Source organism: Manis pentadactyla, chromosome 9 (genome assembly GCF_030020395.1).
Source record: "Manis pentadactyla isolate mManPen7 chromosome 9, mManPen7.hap1, whole genome shotgun sequence".
Lineage (NCBI taxonomy): Eukaryota > Metazoa > Chordata > Mammalia > Pholidota > Manidae > Manis > Manis pentadactyla.
The window spans coordinates 112130305-112153408 of record NC_080027.1 but is presented as its reverse complement, the minus strand read 5'-3'; the positions used below and the strand labels follow the sequence as shown (position 1 = coordinate 112153408).

General features: G+C 41.9%; 1 protein-coding gene across 1 annotated transcript in view; it reads right to left on the bottom strand.

The window, feature by feature from the left end:
• Nucleotides 1–23104, bottom strand: part of C9H1orf21 (chromosome 9 C1orf21 homolog) — a 218308-nt gene that overhangs the window by 131149 nt on the left and 64055 nt on the right. The window contains exon 2 of the mRNA XM_036912564.2: nucleotides 12120–12335. Within this exon, the coding sequence (XP_036768459.2) occupies nucleotides 12120–12213 (94 nt within the window). The 5' untranslated portion in view covers nucleotides 12214–12335. The remainder of the gene's footprint in view (nucleotides 1–12119; nucleotides 12336–23104) is intronic.

Here is a 23104-nt window from a genome sequence, read left to right as displayed (position 1 = left end):
CACCTACATTGATCTTTCCCATGGCCCCTGGTACTCATGAACATTTTGTTGCACAGACACTAAATGTAGCACTTTGTTCCACATTTTCAAGTCTCTGTTTCTTGCTGAACTATTTCCTGTGCCAGTGGTGCTTTTTCTAAAATAGTAAACTCTTTGTGGGCAAGTCACCTGACTTTGTTTCTTTTGCATCCACTATCCAAGAGCACACAAGGTCTGTTCACAAACACTGATTCAGTTGGAACCATTCTAACCTTGTATCAGGACCATCAACAACCACTAACTGAGGATCATTACTTCAGGAGTACTTAATCGGGTGAAGCAATTTTCCCCCCGTTTAGAATGCTGTATGAGAAACACAATTAAACTCTGTGACACCAATTTATGGTCACCAACTACTCAACCGGAAATATTTAAAAGCTGAATGCTTAGAAGGGATGGCGAGTGAATGAATGGTAGTTCTACCAGCATTTTCCCAATGCGGACGGGCAGCCACTGCTGCCTCCCACTGTGCCTTATCCTCCCCTCTGAAAACTGGGGCAAAGACTCAGGGTTACCGCATCACCAAGGCCCTACATGCCACTCGAGGCAGTACTATTGCCACACTTTTTATTTCACCGCACACGAAGAACCTACACACGCTCTATTATGCATGTAGAACCTCCTGGGGTAACACCACCAGTGAGTAGTGGTCAATACCAAGTCATGCTCTGATTCGCACCTGGGACAAACACCACGCCACCATGCTCTGTCTCTGCTGGTTCTATGAAGCTTTAGTGATAAGACAGTCTCAATAATACAGTACGCAAGATGGTGTTCCAGCATTAGTATTTCAGGGTCTATAATTAGCTAAACCTATGTGAGGCTGACCACTTTGATAGTTTAGGGAATTAGATCACTTCTTCTAGTCTATCCATCCGGTGTTTTTTGAAATGCTCAGCCAATTTCCAGATTCCTAACATAATTATGGTTCCCGTGTTGTCTACGTGAGTTTTTTAGTGTTTTGAAAAATACTACCGGGTAAAATTTCCAAATATTTAAAACACTTGCCCTGATGTGAGATTTTATTTTAAAAGTTATTTCCCCACTGGTTTGGTAAGGCTTCCCAGTCTCCCCCTGACATACCTGATACACAGTGCCCTGCTGAGGGTTTTCATTATCTCTCAGCCTGAAATTCCTGCCCCACCTCTGTTCCTTTGTCTGTTTTTAATCTTTTAAAACTCAGCTGAGACCTGAATCACCCTCTTTATGAGTCTTCTCCTACTCCTGGGATAAGAGACTCTTCTGCATTGTCATCATACGATGCTGACATTTTCTCTTGAGATGCCTGTCTGTTGCATCATTATCAGTTCCTAAAAAAGCAAGGACTAGATAATCCATCTTTATAGCCTCAGTACCTAGAACAGTGCCTAAGCCATGCGAGAGAGTCAGTAAGTGTTTAGCAGACTTAATGAATTGCTAGGTTTTAAATGAAACCAACAAGTGCCACCAACCAGACTCTGTTTCCCTGGGCAAACAAGTCTACCAGCTGAGTCCTTGTTGCCTGGGGCTATTTCCAGTGATGGACAGAGCTTTCTCCTCTGGGACAGATTTCACACTGTAGGCCTTGGGAGGATGGTAAATATAAAATTATATTTAACAAAATAAGTAGTTGTAGTGAGTGATAAATCTAACTGTAAAAGATTTAAATCACAAAGAAAGATCCAAAAAAGAAATTAGGAATCCCCTGAAACTCTGCAATAGAGAGCTTGACATTGTCAATGTTTTGGTGAACCATCTTCCAAATATACCTTTAACGCACTTACACAGAATTTTATATATGTTTAAAGTAAATAAAATTAAGACACAAGATATGCTGTGTAAACCCCCTTTACTCTTTTCGTTTATAACATGTTGTAGACCTCTTTCCATCTCAATAAATGCAGAGCATCTTAATCTTTGATGGCAGTATTTGATGTGTGTTTCATCAGTAAGAAAGACCCTTGAGCATACAGGTTTGCATGCTTGTCCAATTATCTCCTTGTGATAAATTCCTAGAAGTAGGACTACTAGGGCGAAGGGCATGCTCATTTAAATTTTATGTATATATATTACTATTTGGTGCCCCAGGAAAATGGAAACTGTTCTGGTTTGACATTTCCAGCTGCAGCATGAGACAGATACCTGTTCCTGCCAATTTGAGCAGCAAAAAGAAAACTCTCACTTTGTTTTTGTGTTATGTGTGTGGTGTATGTGATTGCTAAGAAGTCAAATATCTTCCTGTCTGGTTATTGACCTTTTCTAGTTATTCTTTTTCAACTGCCCGGTCAAAAACTTTGTCCTTTTTTCAACTGGAGTGTTTGTTCTTGCCTAACAGATTTTAAGAATCTTTTTATACTAGTCATATTAACCTTATTTGGGTTGCAAATATTACTTTCACTCAGTTTGACATTTGCCTTTTAACTTAGTTTATGGTGGTTGGTTGGCTGGTTGCCATACAGAGATTCTAATGTTTTATATAATCAAATTTATCAACTTTTTCTTTTATGGTATAGCAAGATTACAAAGACACCCATTTTTTTTAATAGCACTTCTATAGTTTCATATATAAAATATGGTTTCATATTTTACAGTTCAAGGTTTAGATTCATCTGACAAACTGCAGGAAAAAGAAGTGAGTTAGGGAATTCTATTTTTCAAGTAACACTTATGAATAACAAAATACTTTTAAAGAATAAAATATGAATTGAAATAGCATCCAATTTGTACATCTTTTTATTTCAGTTAGTTATGGATACATCTACCCAATTATAATTACCCAGGGCATCATCTGTGTCTTTTGCCTCCAGGCCTCTCCAAGCTTCACAAAGAAACATCCTTATTTCTATAAGTATCCTGATTGTACATAATAAACCCAAGAGTAGGAAAATGTTGGATCATATCACACACTGACCCCCAATACCGATTTATGTTTGTCACATGAAAATACATTTGTTAACTTCTATGGTGGGATTTTTTTTTTTTTGACACCACACTTTTATAGAAATAAGGTATATTTATCACTCCTAAGTCATGTGTTTTATCTTTTGATTTAAAGCCACACACAAGCAAACACACACCCTTTACACAGAACAGAAGCTGGTCTAGGTCAAAACAGAGAAAGAACAAATCATAGGAACACAAATATTTTAAAGCAGAATAGACATAAGTATTATGTGGATAACTGACAACCTTTTAAAGTTTGGAGAATTACACATCTGCGATAAGTGGATTATGCTCCTTCCCTGAGTATAATCAAAGAAACTAAGGCTGCTAATATGATGACAATATTAATAAATTGCATTTACTCAGTGCCTATCATGGGGCGAGTCCTATCCTAAAGGCTTTTCACACATTGAAGAATTTAAGTCTCACAACAGTCCTCTGAAGGCAATAAGTACTAGTATTCCCCATAGTACACAGATGGAGAAACTGAGGCAAAGAGCACTTCAGGAACTTGTAAGACTACATATTAGTGAATAGCCGAGCCAGGATTTGAAACCAATTTGCCAGATTTTCAGGTCTGCCATTCACCATGATGGTGAATTTCAGGTCCACTGAAAATAGCTCTAATTACCACAGATGAGTCTCTGGACATGCCTATTTAAAAGCGGAGGCTGAGCTCTAGCAACCAGTTAACAATCACATTCCAGAGACTCCTAAGCAGCAGAGCTGGTTTAGATTTAATGGCACAGACAGATACCCCATTGAGAGGGGACCCTCCCTTAGCCCAGAATCCTATTAAATTCAGCATCCTCAGTGATAGCCACAGTCCCATTCTTTAGTTAAGTGACCCAGCATAGCTCTTGGCTTCAGTTTCCTTTTACAGCAAGTGGAGATAATAATAATGGCATATAAAAAAAAACTCTTAAAAATTGTAAAATAGAGTAAAAAAGCTGTGCTTTTGATGTAACCATTCAAAAGAAACCTCCACATTAAAGGCTCCAGGTGCAGAAGGCAGGCTGTGCTGGTCTCTGCAGGAGAGCCAGGGCCTAAATGGGGTCCAAGCACCAGACATGTGCTGCCAGGTGGGCACTACCAGCAGGTGCTTTCTGCCATATCAGCCAGGATTCCAGGAAGAAGCCAATGTTTTGAATGGAATCTGATTCCATGATGTCACTCAGGAGAAAACTACCCCGAGGAGAGGTACTATGGGTAACAACACCTCCCACCTTCTCTCTTGTTGCTGAGTCACTGTTTGAGAACGTCTCCCCATGCCCCCAGAGAAAGGCCTTCCCTGCAGCTCCAGATCTCTGTGTCTTTCACCGGATGGTAGCAGAAGGCCAGGAGGCACCCAGTAGCATCTCTGGGGCCTTCTCCAGGGCCAAGTTCATTCTTATTTTCTGCCGGAGGAAGGGCTCCAGGCAGCTACAGAGAACACCAGGCACCTGGAAGGGCAAGAGACCAGCTGAAGGAAACCCTCAGGACATAAAAACCGAGGGATGCACCAAGGGCCCGGCCAGCACGTCCCTGCCAACAGTGACTGGGAACGCAGAGGCTCTTCATCCTGCAGTCGGCTGCCTTGAGGCCGGAAGTGGCCAGGGGTCCTGCTTCTCCACTGATCTCTGTATCTAACATTAAAAGAACAGCTCGTGATACCGACTGGCATGGAAAGGAAAAAGAGCACTTGGATTTTTCTTCTTTAAAATGTAGAAAGGATAGCACATTTCTTGACTTTCTGTCATGGGAAACTTTTCCAAATAGGATTTCAGCCTGACTCCACCTCAGCCAGATTCAATTCTGCATCACGCAGCATTCCAGCATCGTGTATCTTGAGGTGGGCGACGGGAAGGAGGGGGGAGGCTGAGCCAAGCTACTCATATCTACAACCAGCACGCCAGTGCTGGTTATGCACCCAGGCACTGTCCCAGGTTCTTTCCTGTTAACCCATTTGATCCTCCACAGGACTCCACGTGGTGGGTACCGTCGTTATCGCCACATTATAGATGGGGAAACCCAGGCACTCGGGAGGCTGTTACTTGTCAAAGCACAAGAAGTGGGGAGGCTAGAGCAGAGCCCGGCTAGGGGGAGAGAACTCCGTCACTCCACCTCGTGCTTACAGTAAGGACTTGGTTCCTTTCTCCTGTCAAAGTCTTAAGCACCTATCAGAGGGGCCCAGGAACTACTGAAAGAAAAAGGAAATGAAACTAAGGTATTCTGAGCACCTTCTCTTGAGTCAGACACTGGGCTCTAAACATTTGTACTTTGGACATGCGCAGTGAAATTCCTAGTCAGGGTGGGCTGATTTCTGTAATTTCATGAGCCCCATGTGCACTGTGAGCCATTAAGACGTTCCTGAAGCTCAGATCAAGACATCACGGAGTCTTCAAACACTAAGCCAAGGCCAGCCTCCTCCCTCATCCTGACTGAAATGTTTCCCGCTTTTAGGCTATGACCCCACTCTATCACAAACCCATCAAGCACTTCTCCTGCCCTTAACATCTGTTACCAACTCGCAAAAAAACAAAAGAGTGGGAGGGAAGATATCCTCTCTGATCTATGGAAAGTAACAACTTCGGAAGTCAAAAGAAGCTTCTGTAGGCCACCAAAAAGTTCATTAGAGGCAGCTAAAGATTACCACTAATTAGCAGAGAGATGAGCCAGTTTGTTTGCTCTTCCTCATCTGCTAAGCTGCCTTCCAGTCTCTGCCTCTCTACCTGTCCTGTGTACCCCAAGACACCCTCCTCCCTCCAAAGGCAGCACCCACCTATGCAGAGTCAAAGCAGAACAAGAGGGAGGCTGCCTCAGCCTCACTCCTCTTTTCTTAGATTCAATAAGTAAACTTCAAAACTGAAACTTGAAAGGGAAGGAAATTCTAAACACCAATCCTACCTTTCACTGACTTACACGAGCACTTTCCAACCAAGATACAGTATGAGTTATATATGTACTTACAATATTTCTAATAGACACAATAAATAAGGAAAAAGAAACTTCATAAATTTTATTTAACCTGATATCCTAATATATCCAAAATACCACTTCAACATGTAATCAACAAGAAAATTATTAATGAGCTATTTTCCTTTCTTTATTCCAAACTAAGTCCTCAAAATCCTGTGTGTACTTCACACTTACAGCACATCTCAATTAGTACTAGCCATATTTACATGCTTAATAGTCACAGTGGCCAGTGGTTAACGAATTAGGTGGCACAAATTAATTAGGTCTCTGTTAATCTTTACTTTACATGATCAGAAGTTGTGAAAGGAAGAAACAGTGGATTATTACTTTGCCTCCAACGGCTTTGAATTTCTAAATGAAATCTGCACATTTTCTCATTTAATCTTCCCCATGGCCTGTGAAGTCAGTCCCTGTAGTATTTTAGATGGGTAACAGATTGGCATAACAACATCACACACGTACAAGCACACAAACACCTGTTCAGTGTTCACAATTTATGCAGCCAAGGATCAGAACTTAACTGTAGCCACTAAGCACCATAGAGCCCAAGTGAAAGTAGCCAAATTCTTGTTTTATACTCAGTCTCACACCACCAAGCCAGAGGAATTTACTGTAATATCTAAGCACTTCCACTTAAGGGAATATTTATAAGCATCAGACTCTTGTGATCCTTAAGACAAACGTGGCATGAATCAAGGCCACGTGGTAACAGAGGGGGAGCTGGCACGGTCAGGGTGCAGCCTGATTCTTGAACAATGTCTGGTCCCAGCTCCTGGAATTCCTGGGAATTCCTCTCAAGACCATACAGGCCCTGCCTTCAGGGGGTTTGGCAGCTCAGAAGAGAGATGACACACACATACATAAACAATGAGATTAGATGTACAAAGAAACCCAATGTGTAAGTATATGAAGAAGTATTCTGGCATGGCAAGAAAGAGGTGCTTTCGAAGGTATCAGGATACCTTCATGCCAGTTTGGGGGAAGTCTGGGAAAAGTGCAGGATTTAGAGGTAAAGGGCCCATGCCAGGAAGAGGCCCTGGTGTACCGGGGAGCCTGGAGGACAGAAGGCGAGGGCGAGGCCACAGGGTGCACTGTCCAGTCTGGCTGAAGAACGGAGAACATGAAGGACAGGGTGTGAAAGACACAGGCTGCAAAGGTGGGTGGGTATGAGCCATATTCAGGGGTCTTGAATGCTCGCTAAGGATTTAGGATTTTACTGGCTAAGAATTGGGTGCAACATAAAATACTAAAGCAGGAGAATTAACATGGACAGAGAAGAACTTTTGAAAACCCTGACACACTCTGACAATGGTGCAAAAACTGGATAATTAAAAACAAACAAGCAGTCAAAGAGGCAAACAAACAACAAAGGCAGCCTGATGACATGAGGTCAGCAAACACTGTGGTATCTGCATTATGATGGGTTATCACTGCCCGAATGGTGGTCGGGAGCACATGGGTCACAGATCTGCCAATTGTTAAGAGATAAAGGCCTCAGCTGAAAGCCTTTTCAAGATTGCAGCCTATACATTACAGAAAGAATGGCGGTGACCTTCACGCAAACAGCAAAGCCAATACAAATAACTAAAGAGATTCCCCCCTTCCTCCCTCCCTGGGGGTGGGTTGCAGAAGAGATAATGATCTCGGGTTTGACATGTTAATTTCCCTAATAAGGCCTGAATCTGTTCTATGCACCTACTTTAAGAGTGAAAGACTGTTCAAAGGAATCCAATAAGCCTTTGACTTTCCTTAGAACTTCCTTAACTAGCACATGATAATTTGAACCTACTGGTCACTTATTTGATGCAAGCCGGCCTTGGCTGTCTGCTCAGCCACCCTTTGAATGACCTTAGCAGTCCGCTGACTGCCGTTCACGTATGACCTGACCCTGAGGGAAGGAACATTCCAATCTGGAGATGGAGCTTTCTGGCCTGGATTTCACTTCTGAGAGGGCTACAGTATGTGAGGCACAACTTAAGATCTGAACTTTTTATGCCTCGATATTTAAAGGCAAAGAAAGTCCATAGGTAAATGTCAGTGGTGAAGTTCCTTATCAGTGCGCTCCTGAATTCTAGGAAATCTAGACGTCAAGATGCCTGTTCGTCATTCAGTCCTCGCTGGTGGAACAGTAGACAGAAATTCTGTCACATGCATTTGCAGTGGTCGGGTCCCCTAAATAACCAACACATGACAGAGACCCAACTGCTTCATAAAAAAGGAAATTACCATTTGTAAAAACACACTGCTTATCAACGCTTCCCAGCATGTCCTTGGAAGCTATGAAATTAAATTAACACCTTTCGGAAAAGGATCGAATGTGTGTGAGTACACATAGAGACACATACTTCTGAGCCGTCCCCAATATGCCGCGCTTCACAGACTCTGTCAACTCTTCAACAACACGTGGTAATAACATTTTTTAAACACTGGAAAACATCGAGCTTTTAAAAAGTGAATGGGCTCACTTTATTCAATGAAAAATAGAGGAGTGACTTGGAAGGAGAATATGGCCGTCCAGGCTGGACTGTGATCGGGTCACGGACCCCTCTCTGCCTCCTTCTATGGGTGTGGTGACCAGTCTCCAACGATGGCCCCTGACCGTTCCTGCCCTTCCCACAGGCTCAGACCCGAGAGAGGGAGAGCCTTTGTGTTCCCCCTTGACTCTGAGCTGGTCTTAGGGCTCAGCCAACAGAATGCAGCCCAAAGTGACATTCAGAGCCTGCCCTTAAGAGCTGGGGCAACTTCTACTTCGTGTGTTGGCAGCCAGCCACCACGTGGAACGTTTGACTGCCCAGCTGGAAAGGAAGGCCCAGTGGACAGAGGCCTGAAACCACCTTGGCCACTTGAGCCCAGGCAAAAACACCAAATGAATCCCAGACCCCTTCCACCCTGACCCCAATCATGACAAATAATATATCAGTGTTTGTTTCAAGCCACTATGTTTGGGGTCCTTTGTTATGCAGTAATAGATGAATGAAACAGTGGGTGACAAACGATAGCGAATGGTTCATCTGTGATTGTGTTGGGATTGTGTGCACTTCTACTTATAAACCAATGCAAACTGGGGAAACACAGATGGGACCTTCTCTTGTCACATTCAAACTCCAGCACTCAGTAATATCTGGGACTGGCAAGGATGTTCACACTGTATTCTGACAACTCCACCCCCAGAGCCCTGCAGGAAAACTATACCCCTTGACTGGTCCACGAAGCTTGCTCCCTCCTAGTAGGCCGCTGTATCTAACACCAGGCCACAAATCTCGTCGCATGTTAGAAAGAGTTAACAAGATGAATGCTGGGAAGAATAAAACTTCAATAGGAGCACTGGGAGGATGAAGAGAAGTTAGTGGAGACTATAACTGCTTTCTGGCATGGACTGCATGGAGCCACACAGACATCAATTTCTGGGTAAGACATTCCTGGGCAGGCCTGGGGGGTGGTTGCAGGGGGAAGGAAACTGAATTATTAGCCCTGATTCTTGGCTCTTCTTGACATCCACACCCTTGCCATGAACTCACTGTGTTCAGACGTACTTCTCTGCCTCTTACCTCTGAGCCTGTTCTGGGATTTGCTTTGGCTAGTAAAACGTGGGTGCAAGGGACAGTGTGCCGGCTGCAAGCTCCCGCGGAAGAGGCAGCATGCGGATCACCTGCACTCTCATCCTGCCAAAGGAGAATACGCCGCCCTTGCCTCACTGGCCCCACAGGGAAGATGAGAGACAGAGAGCAGAGCCACTCCAGCGGCCCCACCCACTTGTGATCAAGAAAGACAGGCTAATTGCTGAATGTCACTGGGTGAGGTTGTCTAATGCCCAGCAATGATTGACTAATACAACACTCCTTTATTTGCAAAGTACTTTACAACAATAAAGTCTTTTCGGTTATAAAATTTGTAACTAAATCAGCAAATAGATGGTTAGGCAGCCTCCTTGCCAAGCAGAATATAAAAGCACGATGTATTGAATATCAATGGTTTTTGCTCTTGCAAGCCTAAGTTTATATTTCTAAAGATTGTAGTTCGGTATATAAAGTCCTCTATAACTTAACCCTGTCTTAGTTTCCCAGCCAGTTCTCTCCACTTTTACTTTATATTCCATTCACACTGGATTATTTAAGTCTTAAAGGTGTCTCACTGACTTCAAGCCTCCCCTCATCCAGTTTCTTCCTAGATCCTTTTTCTTACAAGGTTAGATTCACCAATCTTTTAAGGCCAAGTTCAGATGTTTTCTTCTCAGAAACCTGCTCTGATCCTGCCCTTCAAAGCAGTTTCTTCATCCCTCCCACTCTTATCTTGATGTACGTCTTTTCCTCTTCTGGTATTTGGCTTATTCTGCCTCATAACACTTCCTTATCCTCTTATAAAAGTCCTAGAAAGGCAGGTTTACAAATCAATTACCTCTGTATCCTCCATGACATCTAGCAAGAGGTCTTACACAGAAGTGTACGGGCCAATCCATACTTTTTTGCATTAAAGCATGAGTGATCAAGGGGAGGCAGCAGGGCACTGGGCACTAACGCACGGACTCTGGCGTGTGAGAGCTCTGAATCCACCACTTAGTAGCTGGGCAACTTTAGACCAGTCCGTCTGTGCTGCAGCTTCCAAATCTGTAAAATTGGGATGGCTCATCTTTCACAGGATGGTTGTGAAAATTCAGCATGAACATGAATGTAAATGCTTCTCTGTGTTTGACATATGGTGGTGGCTCCAAAAATGGTAGCTCTTATTACAAAAAATGATAATGACACACAGTATCATATAGAAGTTAGTTTAAACAAATCCCTATGAGATTGTTTTCTCTTTTAGAAGTTAAGTGTCTGAGGGTATCAGTCATGACTCTAGTTCTGATAAGCTGTTTTCCCAGAAACTGATTTCAATGATCTGGTTCTAGTTTTAGTAAGATACTCACATTACTCTTCTCCCCAGTTGTAAATGCACAGGTAGCCACCACTAGCAGCTGATTTGTTCCAGGCAATAAATGCATCTCCTTAAAAAACAAAACACAACAAAAGCCTCCTCCCCACATATACTGGTGCTTTTTCACTAAGGCTTTGCCCTTTCCACAGCATTCCTAATTCTTCACCAGGGGACTGCAATGGCTGTTAGCGGATCAAAAGCTAGAGATTCTACATGCAGTAGACTTACTTGGCAGGGAATGAATAACGAGACTTCAGTTGTTTACACACAAACATTATTTCATTGTGGTTCTTTATTGAGTGAGAGATGAAGAGGTGCTTTTATGAAGACAAGTGCCATGCAAATGTCAAGTAGTGAATTATTACTGCTGAAATAATTCAGCAAACCTGCTTCATCTGCCTGGTAGCCACTGGAATTTTGTACCAACACATAGCCATGCTTCATCAGAACAGTAATTGATCACCCACGGAACAAACTCAAAATCAGGCAAACAGAAAAGCCTGTAACTGGCCAGGCAAGTAACATCAAGGAGTGAAGTGGGCTTGACATGCTTTCGCAGGAGGTTCGCTGGAGGTCACAGCCTGATGAACAGGGCAATGGCTACCCCACCCCAGTGATGGTTGTTACCTCAGGAAGTGAGGACCCAGTGCTGCCAGAACTTCTCAAGAAATTTAGGGTTTGATGTGAAACATCCTGATGTTTAAAGGCTGTTTTGATTTTTATTTTAAAATTCTCTGGGAGCCAAAACAAAATATACTGGAAGGTCAGATGTGCCCAGGGGTTGGCATTTTGTGACCTTTTGCACTAGATATTCTAATGTCACTCTGAATCAACACAGAAAGCTTAAAAGATGATTAAATTCATTGAATTTGTATTTTTGAATCCAAAAATAATTCACATAAAAAGTAACTATTAGTCTTAAAAAAACTAGCTCACTCTCATTTATTAATAAATCCTCACTCATGCCACTGTTGGACCTCTGTGTTTTCTGTCTTAAGTTCTCTACCAAGACACCGTGTGGCTACTGTCCCACACATCTAAGTGCTGCTAGTTATATAAAACTTGATTTAAATGCCAGTTTTTGCATAAACCTCCATCATCTTCCTGAAGTCCTCTATGTATAAATTATGATGAAAACTGTCCAGTGCAAAAGATTTGCACTGATTGCTATCACATCTCTCATCAGCCCTTTCCCAGAAGCCCCCAAACAGGTAACACCAATAAGCCTACAAATATTAACTCCCGAGAAAGGGAAAGGCCTGGATCGACAGGTCAAGGGCACTCACCGCCAAACACATCTCCGTTCTGGTAGTTTTTCCCTTTCTGGGCTTCCTCTTCATTTTGAACAGTGGAAACATGCTTGGCGGAGGCACAGCCCATAGTCTCATTCGGTCAGCTTCAGCCGGGCTGAACTGCAAATCATCTCTACAGACACAGGGACATTTTTTTTTTCTTTACATGCAGAGAAAATCCTTCTGCTGAGTCCGTTAAAATGTGCGCACCTGCAAGAACAGAAAGTCAGGTCAGAGTGTGTGAAACAGAACTCGCGTCTCAGTGTCTGCCAGCACTGTGCGGCTGGGAACGCATTGGAATTCCCACCTGAGCCCCTGCACTGGGGAGCAAATGGACACTGAAGACCGAAAGGAGGCATGGCCCCTTCTTATCTGACTCTCACTCAGAAAGCAACACCAGGAGGCATGCCCACTCCACAACACATGGCTGCACTTTTTGAGGCAGTAACAGTATTTATTCAAATAAATATTTGAGCACAAATACGTGTCACACACATACTTAAGCACATATGTTTGCTTATGTTCTGGAATCTCAAACACCTTCACAGTATGGAATGCACATTCACAAGATCCAGCCAGGTCAGGAAGCTGGGAAAGTTCTCCAGCCTCCTGATCCTGCCCTGCAGGCCAGCCCTTCCCAGCTCCTCAAATTTTGCCAGGAGGAGGTGGTCTTTCTTCCCAGGCTGAAACCTGGGCTAGTTTATTCATTTCCAGTGGGATCTGCAAATAATTCAACGTTTTATTTATTGTCACAGAAATGACACTGTTTTGGGGGACAAAGGAAGGACATGGGGACAAGGATTTAAACTTACTTTTGTCCATTTTCAGTTCAGCTACCTGAGTGTTTTAAGGATTGAGCAGAGGTAGGAATATGAAGAAGACAAGGCAGTTGCCTACCTCTTATCAGAGCCTTTATGCCTGTATCATAAACTCCTAAAAAGGGCTGAATGGGTACTTATGGATAAAATACAAAGGAGCTATCCTCTATGAAGTCACTTTACCTTCCCCTGCCCCACTCAAGGTTGCTGCCCAAATTCTCAGTTTGCTATACTCAACTTGCTCATTATTTATTCTTTCACCATCCTTATCCAGCCATTCCAGACTTCCAGTGTTCCCTTTGAAACAGCTATGCATTCCTTCATCTCCATCCCTCCCACTGGAACACAGGCCCTCACCTCTTCACACCCGAGGCAGAGTGAGAGAAGTACCCAGCCTGCTCTTCATTTCGCTTAGCAGCCACATCCCACCCCCATCCTTCCCACTTTACCAACGGCTGCTGTTTCTCAACCTCAAGAACAGTGCCACCAAGTGCAGGCTTTCTCCTCCGACAAGGCTGCTGCCCTCATCTCTCTTTCCTAAAGCATTAACGACATCTAGGCATGTAGAAATCCCATCACTTAAACCATAAAACCTCAGCAAAGGGAATTTTTCAGATTAGCCTAACACTAAAAGGTAATTCTAAATCAATCTACTAAATGAATTGAGATACAAAGGTAATAGTCTAAATTAAGCCAAGCGAATACAAATTTCCATATTGACTCTATGGCTGTATCACTAGCCCTGCCTTTGTATAGTTCTTCAGATTATTTTCAATCACCCAGTTATATTAAATCATTACAAGACGTATAGGTTTAGCTGAAGTTTGACATTGAAGACTTTTTTTCCCCTAGATAGTGTATGCTTATATAGTTTCTCTACACTAATTGGTAACCCTATGCTAACCAATTTTCATCCTTTTAAAGCTGTAGGGACTATGCATACACACAATTATTCTGATGACATTCAGGAGTAATGCTGTTAAAGCTTCAGTATTTCAGTTTGATGGCCTATTCATGCTGGTCTACAGGGCTCAGGGGCTTGATGGGGGAGATATGCTGTGGGGGAGAACTTTTATAAAAATCCCCACAAGACAATGTAATAAGTGCTATGACAGAGTTTTTACACAGGAATCTATGACAATGCAGAATTCAAAAAAGCACATTCAAAATGACTGGGCAGAAGCAGGAATGAAAAGATGAAGTCGTACTTTGTAGGGTCTGAGAAGTTTGGTAGAAATTTGCCAGCCCGAAAGGGTAGGAGCATCATCCGGGTGTAAGGAACTGCCTAAGCTAAGACACCCGAATGTGGACGAGAAAAGCGTGTGCGCATGCGCCACGTGTGGCCGCGCGTGCACACATTCAGAAAGGGTCACGTGGGGCGGGCAGGGAGGTGGGCTGCGCTGCCGAGGCTTTGTGGAGCTTCAGAGGACCTTGCTTACGTCATCCAACTTAACAAACGATTAAATGTCCTAAGATTCTGGGAGCCTTTCTGACCCAAATTTGAGCACACTTTCGGAAGAATTAAATTAGTAGTGAAGAAATCCATTCTGTCAACCTAGCACTGTTTTTGAAGAACATCACAGAAATACGAACACAAAGAATGGAGACAGGATTCAGTCCCAAAGGCAGGGGAAGGGGAAACCTCCTCGCCAACTAGGCGGCTGCCAAGGGGGGCTGCGCGGGATCTGCATCCCAGCTAGCACTGTCTCGAGCATCACCCCGATTCCTCATCTCCAGCATCACCACATTAGGTGACAGGTGCAGGCTCCGGGAACGAATTCCTCACTTTCTAAAAGGGATGTGGGAAAACCACCTCACACATACGCAGGAGAGCACCCTGATGTGACAGGGGAAGCCTCAGCCCACCTCCCTGTCTGCTGCCACCTCTTCAACGTAAACAAAGTAAAAACAGGAAGGAGAGTGGGAGAGCCCAACAAAATCCCCAAGGACAGTGGTCGTCCAGAGACAATCATCTCGCTTTTCGGTTCCTCATTCCGATTTTTTATTTACGGCCTTATCTGCTATCTAAGAAGTAAATATAAAAAAAGTTCTGAGCTTTAAACTACCCTTTGCTACCTTTGAAAAGCACTGGGTGGTGTTTCTTCTGGGGTTTAAACTTGTGTTTGTCTCAGAATATCTTACAGTGGAAATCACATAAAAATCAGATAAACTGCAGCAGGCTAACAAAAATAGAAGATATAAGGAGAACTTTTCAGAGGATTTCTGTTATTCAGGCTTTGAGTAAGGATCATGTTAACAAGCATGATAGAAATGATTTACACCAATTCAAACGATGACTTGGGAAGTTTCCATGTAACTTTACATTTAAAAAGCGCTATTGCTCCATGTAAGTTCTCTTCAAATCATAAGTAGGTGTTGATTGTTGTTTCTGAAACATACAGCAGTACTTTAATTCTAATAGTGATATTTCCAAGTTTTACAACTTCTTCAGAAATATATTTTAATATTTTGTCCATTTTCAAGGTGATAATTGTGGAGTCATTGGAGAGGTAGAAGGTTGTCAATTCATAAAGTTAACCACGGATCACTGGGGAATGCTTTGTACTATGTCGTTTAGATTCTGCACACAAATGACTGTTCACTCATTCAACAGATATTTATCAAGAACTACTAAGAGACAGACATGTGTTTGGTTGGCACTGAGTATACAGAAGTAAACAAGACAAGGTACAGTTTTCCTCCCTATCCCCATGGAATATGAATGTTCAGGTAAAGGAGCTCATTAGAAAGACACAAGTGTCACAGCAATGGGGTAGTTACTGCAGATTAAATATAGGATGACAGGGGAGCTCACTCCACAGGTACCTCATTCAGCCTCGAGAGAGGGAATGTCAAGAGACGTCATGTGTGAGGCCTGACCTCATCTAAAGAAATATCATCACAACACCCCTGAACTGCATCTTTTATAGCCTGATGTAATGTCAAGGCTTCATTCCTATGGAAAATTCTCACTTGACCTCAACCCAACTGAGACCTTAAATTAAGCAGACTTTCAGAAATGTGTTCCTAATGACTGCCCTCATAACCTGCTCCAAGTTTCCCTTCAGTTTGTTTTATCTTTTGTGTTTTAAATCTTAGCATATTTTAGCTTCCATTTTCCCATTAGCTTTGCTCAGCTTTTCTCTGCCAATCCCCACACCCTCTGTTCATTTGCTGCCCTGAAACCACACCATTTAGAGAAGTCAGTCTGATGGTGCAAATGAGCACGCAGACTGCAACACTGCACATCGGAAAGTCTCGTTTGTACAGACTGTTATTCACAGCACGCTATTTCTGAAGGCACAGATCACAGTGTAAGACTCAAACTGAAGCATCTCTTTGATGTTTGATGGAAACTTCTGATGCCAAGTTCAATTGAGGATGATTTTTTTAAATGAAATAACCCATAAGATAGGATCATCAAGCACCTCTAAAAATATGGGAATCCAATTAATTGCCCATTGCTTTGTGTAAAAGTCTCCCCAAATGGTTATATGGCTACATTATTCTGTACCATGAAATTAGAGGTTGTAATCCCTATCCACAAGGCTATGAGCTAACCAATTTAGTTGCATCTTTATAGGATTTTTTTTCTTGCTTTTGATAAAAAATATTCTAGCATATCTGTAAATTCAATTAAAAATTTTAAAGGAGGACTAAAAATATATAACCATACATGTTTATCCCTTCTCTTCTTATACTATGCTTCAGCCCCCTTAGGTAATGCTTTAAGTATCTATCACTAGGAGAATGAGTGTTCCCTAACACTCCACATTATAACATGAGAAAGTTCTTTCCTATACAGAAGTAAGTCTGTTACTTCTCTATGAATAGATAACACCTCTGTGTGTTACATTTGCCCCTTTATAAGGAAAGACTATGGATTGTGATGGCTTCTTTTTTCAAAGCTGATGGTTTCTCTTTATTTTTTTTCAGCTTTATTAGGTATAACTGATGGAGCTGCAGTATGTTGAGAGTGTTCAACGAGACGATTTGATATACGTACACATTACAGAATGATTTCTACCAGCAGCTTTCAATTCCACAATACACTACCAACTATAGTCACCATGTTATACATTAGCTCCTCAGACCTTATTCAATTTATAAAGGAAGTTTTTAGTTCTTACCTGTCTTTCTGTATTTTCTACAGCCCCCAGTCCCTGGCAAACAACCAACTCTGTGTTTCTATGAGTCTGACTTTTATTTTAACATTCCACATATAAGTGCGTGCAATTATTTTTCTGTATGGTTTATTTCACTTAGCATAATGCCCTCCAAGTTCATCCACTGTTGTAGGATTTTCTCCTTTTTTAAGGCTGAATAATGTTCTACTGTGTGTATTTAATATATACATACATAGATATAGAAAGCTGACCCTTGAACAACATGGGTTTGAACTGTGCAAGTCCACTTATATGTGGATTTTTTTCAATAAATACAGTACAGTACTGTAACTTTTCTCTTCCCTATGATTTTCTCAATAACGTTTTCTTTTTTCTAGCTTATTATATTGTAAGAATACAGTATATAATACATATCCACAGTATGTGTTCACTGACTGTTTATCAGTAAGGCTTCTGGTCAACAGGAGGCTCTTAGTAGTTAGGTTTTGGGGAGTAAAAAGTTATACTCAGATTTTTGACTGCATGAGGTTCAGCACCCCTAACCCCCATATTGTTCAAGGGCCAGCTGGTATATCAAATTTTCTTGATTAATTTATGTGCTGATGGACACTTAGGTGATTTCCATACCTTGACTTCTGTGAATAATGCTATGTTGAATATGGGAACATTATTCTGTGAATGATGCTGTGAATAATGCTGTATATCCCAAAATCTTTGAGATAGTGATTTTTATTTCCTTTGAATATATAGCCAGAATTGGCCTTGCTGATGGCCTTTCTCTTTACCTTAATTTTCTGAACTGGAAGCACAGCTTCATCAAGAAACCTACTTTTATAAAATGGGGAAGGAAAAGAAAATATGCAAAATATTTTGAGAAAAATCAGAGATATCTGAACTTTTCTTTAAAAACACTATGGGAAAATATTTCTACTTACATAGTATTATGGATACATTCACTTTCCATTAATTAGTCCTGGACTTTTTCACATTGGATGGAAAAGCCAAAAATGCTGTAAACAGTTTCTTTGTCAAGAAAAACACTTCTAAAGAATGAATTGGAAGTGATAAACTCCATAAAGAAATCTTAGGCCAGAAAGAACATGAATACACTACATGTGGCTTGGAGGATTGGAGAGAAATAAAATTCTATGGAACTGGTTACATAGAGAGCTATGAAGTCAGCAGTTCACAAAAGGATGCAGCCACTTTATTAATAGATCAGGAGCAAAGTGCCCCCTTTCTTCCTTTGATTAAAAAGGAAAATCAAGACAAGGCAACATCTAAAAACTCCTTTCTTTTATTGAAGAAAGAGCCAACATCTAGGCACATAAAGAAAAAAAAGTACATATAAATAACTAATCATTCTGTTTGCCCATCTGCTATGCTTCGCTATAATGAGTGTTAATACAGGGCCCACTGGGGGGGTGAAGACAAGCAGCCTAAAAGTGATTTCTGATCTTGAAGCTATGGTATCCTTGGGCTACTGTTGACACCATTTCACATTTCACTGTGAATGTTAAAAATAACACATGAAGAGATGTCACATTTGACATGAGGATAATCTGGAAAAGTCAGACCTTTCTGTTACCAGCAATTGCTGGCATCACAGAAGATATTCATTCCTCGCTTCACACTCATTTGGTGTCGTGACAATTGACAATATGCTGTTCACTCCAAAGAAACAGGGATTTTGCCTTCTGCTTTCTTTAGGGGAAAACTATCACTTCCACAAATAATAATTGTACAGAGGTGTCTCAGAAACATAACAATGATAAGTCCTATGCAAGAGGATACGTTCCTACTGGGTTTCTGCAGTAAGGTGTGGGAAGGAGGCGGCAAGGTGGCCCATGGAAAGAGCACTGGAGGTGGGGGGAGAAGGCCGAGCTCTGGTCTCTGGCGTCACCTGCCTGCCTCCATACCAAGGCTGGGCTTCATCTCTCTTTGAGTCTATACTATAGTCAACCTGAACATACGTCCAAGTGAGCTAAGAATGAACCATGTACAAAAAGGCCATTTCTTACCTAGATTCAATTTATTTATGAACTTTGTTTTCAACACTTACCCAATTAGGACACGCTTATAAGTCTGAAACCCCCAAAATTTCAGGAAGCCCTAAGAAGTCTAAAGATTATTACCAATGATGTTTTGGCCTAAAGGTGTTCATTTCAATTGTACATAAAGTGAAAAAAATGAACAGAGCTTAGCTCTCCTATTTGCTCTTCTCTATCCTGCTGTTCATGCATAAAATAAAATGAACTTTAAAAATGTTTCTTGTAAGGAGCTGCTTAAAAAGCTTGTGGAATAACTGTTCTTCAGCTAAGGATTTAAGGGTTTGGTGCCTTTATCTTGCACCTAAGAACTCTGCTCTTGTTTTACCTGCAGATGTTCACACAGTTCGTGCATGGCTGACACTGTCTAGGAAGGCAAGAGGGATCAACACCAGATACTGATGAAAGTCACCCACCCAAGCAGGGTGACCCTAGGCAGAATTATGCCATTTCTAGATTTGCTCCTCCATGATCAAGGACAACAGCAGATATTCCAGGACTTTGAGTTCCCTTTCTTCTTTCCACTTCCAAGATTCACATTACAAAGGGTGTTTGCAGGAAGTCATCATTCTTGTCAGTAGGGACCCTTCTGTACTGAGACACCCCTGACTGGGACCTCCTGACAGCTGTGCCCTGGTTCACCATGTCACCTGAGAGAAACTCACATGATTTCCTTGTCAGCATCCTAATAAAAATAGCAGTTTTTCCCTCTTTCTTTGGAATATTTAAAAAATCTAGGTAATGAAATGCTTTAAAAAGCATGTGTAAATGCAAAGTAACATTCTTCTGTGCATACTTTGCTATTGCAGGAGTACAACATTATCATTCATACTCTTCATGGCTCTTACCCATGATATTACCTGTGGCTCTTCATAAACACTGAGTAGAATCAGTTTGCCCAGAGGGCTCCTACAGGCACCCTCAAAGGCAATGAGAGAAAACAGATGGAAAGGGGAAGATAAAAATCAAGAAATGGCTACAAACTGAAAGTAGAGTAGTACAAATTATGAAAAAAGCCCAATTTGATTTTGATATAAGCAATTAAGTCATGATCCTTCCTGAATGACCAATGAAGAACATCTTTGCTGCTCACTGAAATAAACTGTAAGGAACAGACATGATTCCTGCCCTTGAAGGGCCAGCATTCTGATAGGATCTTACAAGATCCTGAACACAACAAAATAAAACAAAGTGCCAATGCCTAATGTACACTTCAGGGAAGGAAAGAATCAGAGATGTTCTTGAAAGCCACAGGACAGGTCTAGCTAATTAAATTAGTGCTTGTCTTAGCTTTATTTTATGGAACAAAAGATACAGAAATAACCAGCATAATATGCTGCTCTTAGCAGACACTCAGGAAGCCTTTGCTGATGAGGACAGTGAAACAGATGTCACGTCAGTTTTGAGCTGCTGATCCTCTTTAACACCATAAACTGTTACAGAACTGCAGCTGGATTAACCCCTCGGAAATCTGAATGGTACTTTCACAGTGCCAAGGACAAGAGTTAAACGCCACTGATCCTCCTCCCATGTGCACACTGGGGAAAGCACGTATGAGGCTTTCGTCACTGACTTGGAAAGCCTAACTTATACCCCGGACTACTGGGTTCCTCATTCTTCATTCAATTTGAGCTCGAAACCTAATGCCAACACAGCCTCTATCTCTGCCTTAAGCTGGTTACTGTGGTAGATAAAAAAACAGATGACCGACAGAAACAAAAGATATGAATTATCTAATCACCAGGAGCAAATGTGAGAATCATTTAAAAATAAAAAGCCTGCTTGTATTTCAAGGACTTTGGTACTAATATTTAAGTAAAGATAATTTAATACCCTCAGAATTATAAATACTTTTAACAAAGTAATGTAGTAACACTCTGAAAAGATCTGAGTCCTAGAAAATGAAACACAGTGTTTCCCTCAAAATCTAAACATACATCTTTCTGCCCTCCCAAAGTAACCTCTTTGCTCACTTTTTCCCCCCTCCCTACTAAAATAAATGAAATCATCCACGAGAGACTGGTGCAAACTCTGGCCTAAGATCTCTCTCCCTCTTTATGCTCTGCCTCAGACCACACTATCCCCGGTCTGAGAAGTCAGCAATGACCCAGTGGTTGAGTAAACCCACCCTTCTTCTGCAGGGCACAGAGCTGCTGATTGAACTAAGCATCCTTAAGGGAAAGCCTTGGTTATCTGAAATTTTGCTTTCTAGAACCTTCAAGTTCCATCCAGAACAGCTCAAGATCTGGAAGTATCCTGAAAATGTAGGAAAAGCAAACATAAAATCTCTTTCCTGGTGAAGGACTTCATCACTCTCTCCCTTCCTCATATACACACACATACACACACCATGAAAGTTCTAGAGATACAAAAATTATACCCAATATTTTGTGATTTTGCAAAGGCAGGGAATTGTGTGGCTTCGGGCAAGCTACCAACTTCCCTGTGCCTTGGGTTCTCATTTATAAGACTGGATAAGACACCAGGGCCTTTGCGAGGAGTGGATGAGACGATATATGTGAAGTCAGCATAGGATAGATACTGTCATTATCATCACCATCATCACTACTTAATGGGGTGGTGATGAACTTTAAGAAGAAAGGGGCAGAGGCAAAAGAAACAAGAAAGAGACAGAAAATGACACATGAGGTTAACTGTGGAGGCTTAGTGGTTCTTAGGAACTGCACCTAAGCCAAGCCAGCTGGCTGAACACAGAAGCCTAGACACAGCAGTTCTGCGGCCGAAGCTCCTGGTCCAAACACCACACCCGCACAAGAATCCCTGAGTGGTGCTATGTTTCTGCGGTGCTGGGGTGGAGCACCTCCAGGGGCTCTGAAGGCCACAGCTGTTGGGCATGGACAAGCCGAAGGTCAGGGAGCACTCCAGAGCTCTACACAGGCTCGGGGATCACGTAGCTCACATCCTCTGATATTAGGGTTTATGTCTGTCTCCTTCACCAGGCAGACTTCCAAGGTCATGACCATGTCCTAATTATTCCTCTCTATATTCCCTCTGGCACAGGTCAGACACACAGCAGGTCTGTAATAGATGATGAGCAATTAATTCTCTTAGAAACCTCTGTTCACAAAGAGATGTCAGGGGCTTCTAAGAAGGGGAGCTCTCCCCAACCCCCTGCCCTGGGTCACCTGCACGGATGGACAGTGACCTCCTTAGTTCATCACCAATAACTATAGTAAAAATGTTGATCTGAGTCAGCATAGGCAATTTTAAATTATGTTCAGTTTATATTCCCTAAAAAGATAGGAAGGTAGTAATAATAATATTCTACTAGTATAAGGGAATTTTGAAAGCTTTTGGCACTTGTATAATTGGCCCTAATCTGCTTCAGAAAATTGTGCTATTTATTTATTTCAACAATCACTGTTTGGAAACTTGTTTAGTTCTCAACATTCCACTAGGAACCAGAGATGCCAAAGTGGATAAGTCTGCCAGACCTCACCGAGCATTTCCTGACTTCCAATTAGCATCCAGAGACGGTTAGCAGTGCTGTTAAAACTCACCCATCTGACAATACCAACGTGTTTTTGTTTTTTTGATGAATTATAAATCTTTGATTAGCTTTCCATGACAAAAGAACTATTTAAGGAGGATGTGCTTAGAAGGCCAAAGTGAAATTAAAAATATCATTTTCAGGTATCACAAATCAATGCCCCTTTAACCTCCTGAGTTTAAAAAAAGAAAAACAAAAGGCACTTCAGTTCTCATACTCTTCTCAAGAAATGCACAAGACTTTTGGGAACTTCATCGATTTTGTAGAGCTTAGCCAAAAACACATTCCGTGAATCATCTATTTAGAGAAAACAAAAAGTGAGAGGATGAGAGAACAGACCCAAGGGGACAAAGCAAGGGCAGTGGAGTGACGGCCACTCCCTCCTAATGAACCAGCACATGCTCTCCTCCTGCCCCACTGAGACCTCTCGCGACTCAGCACTGAAGCGTCTTCCCACCACACCAGCATTTCTGTC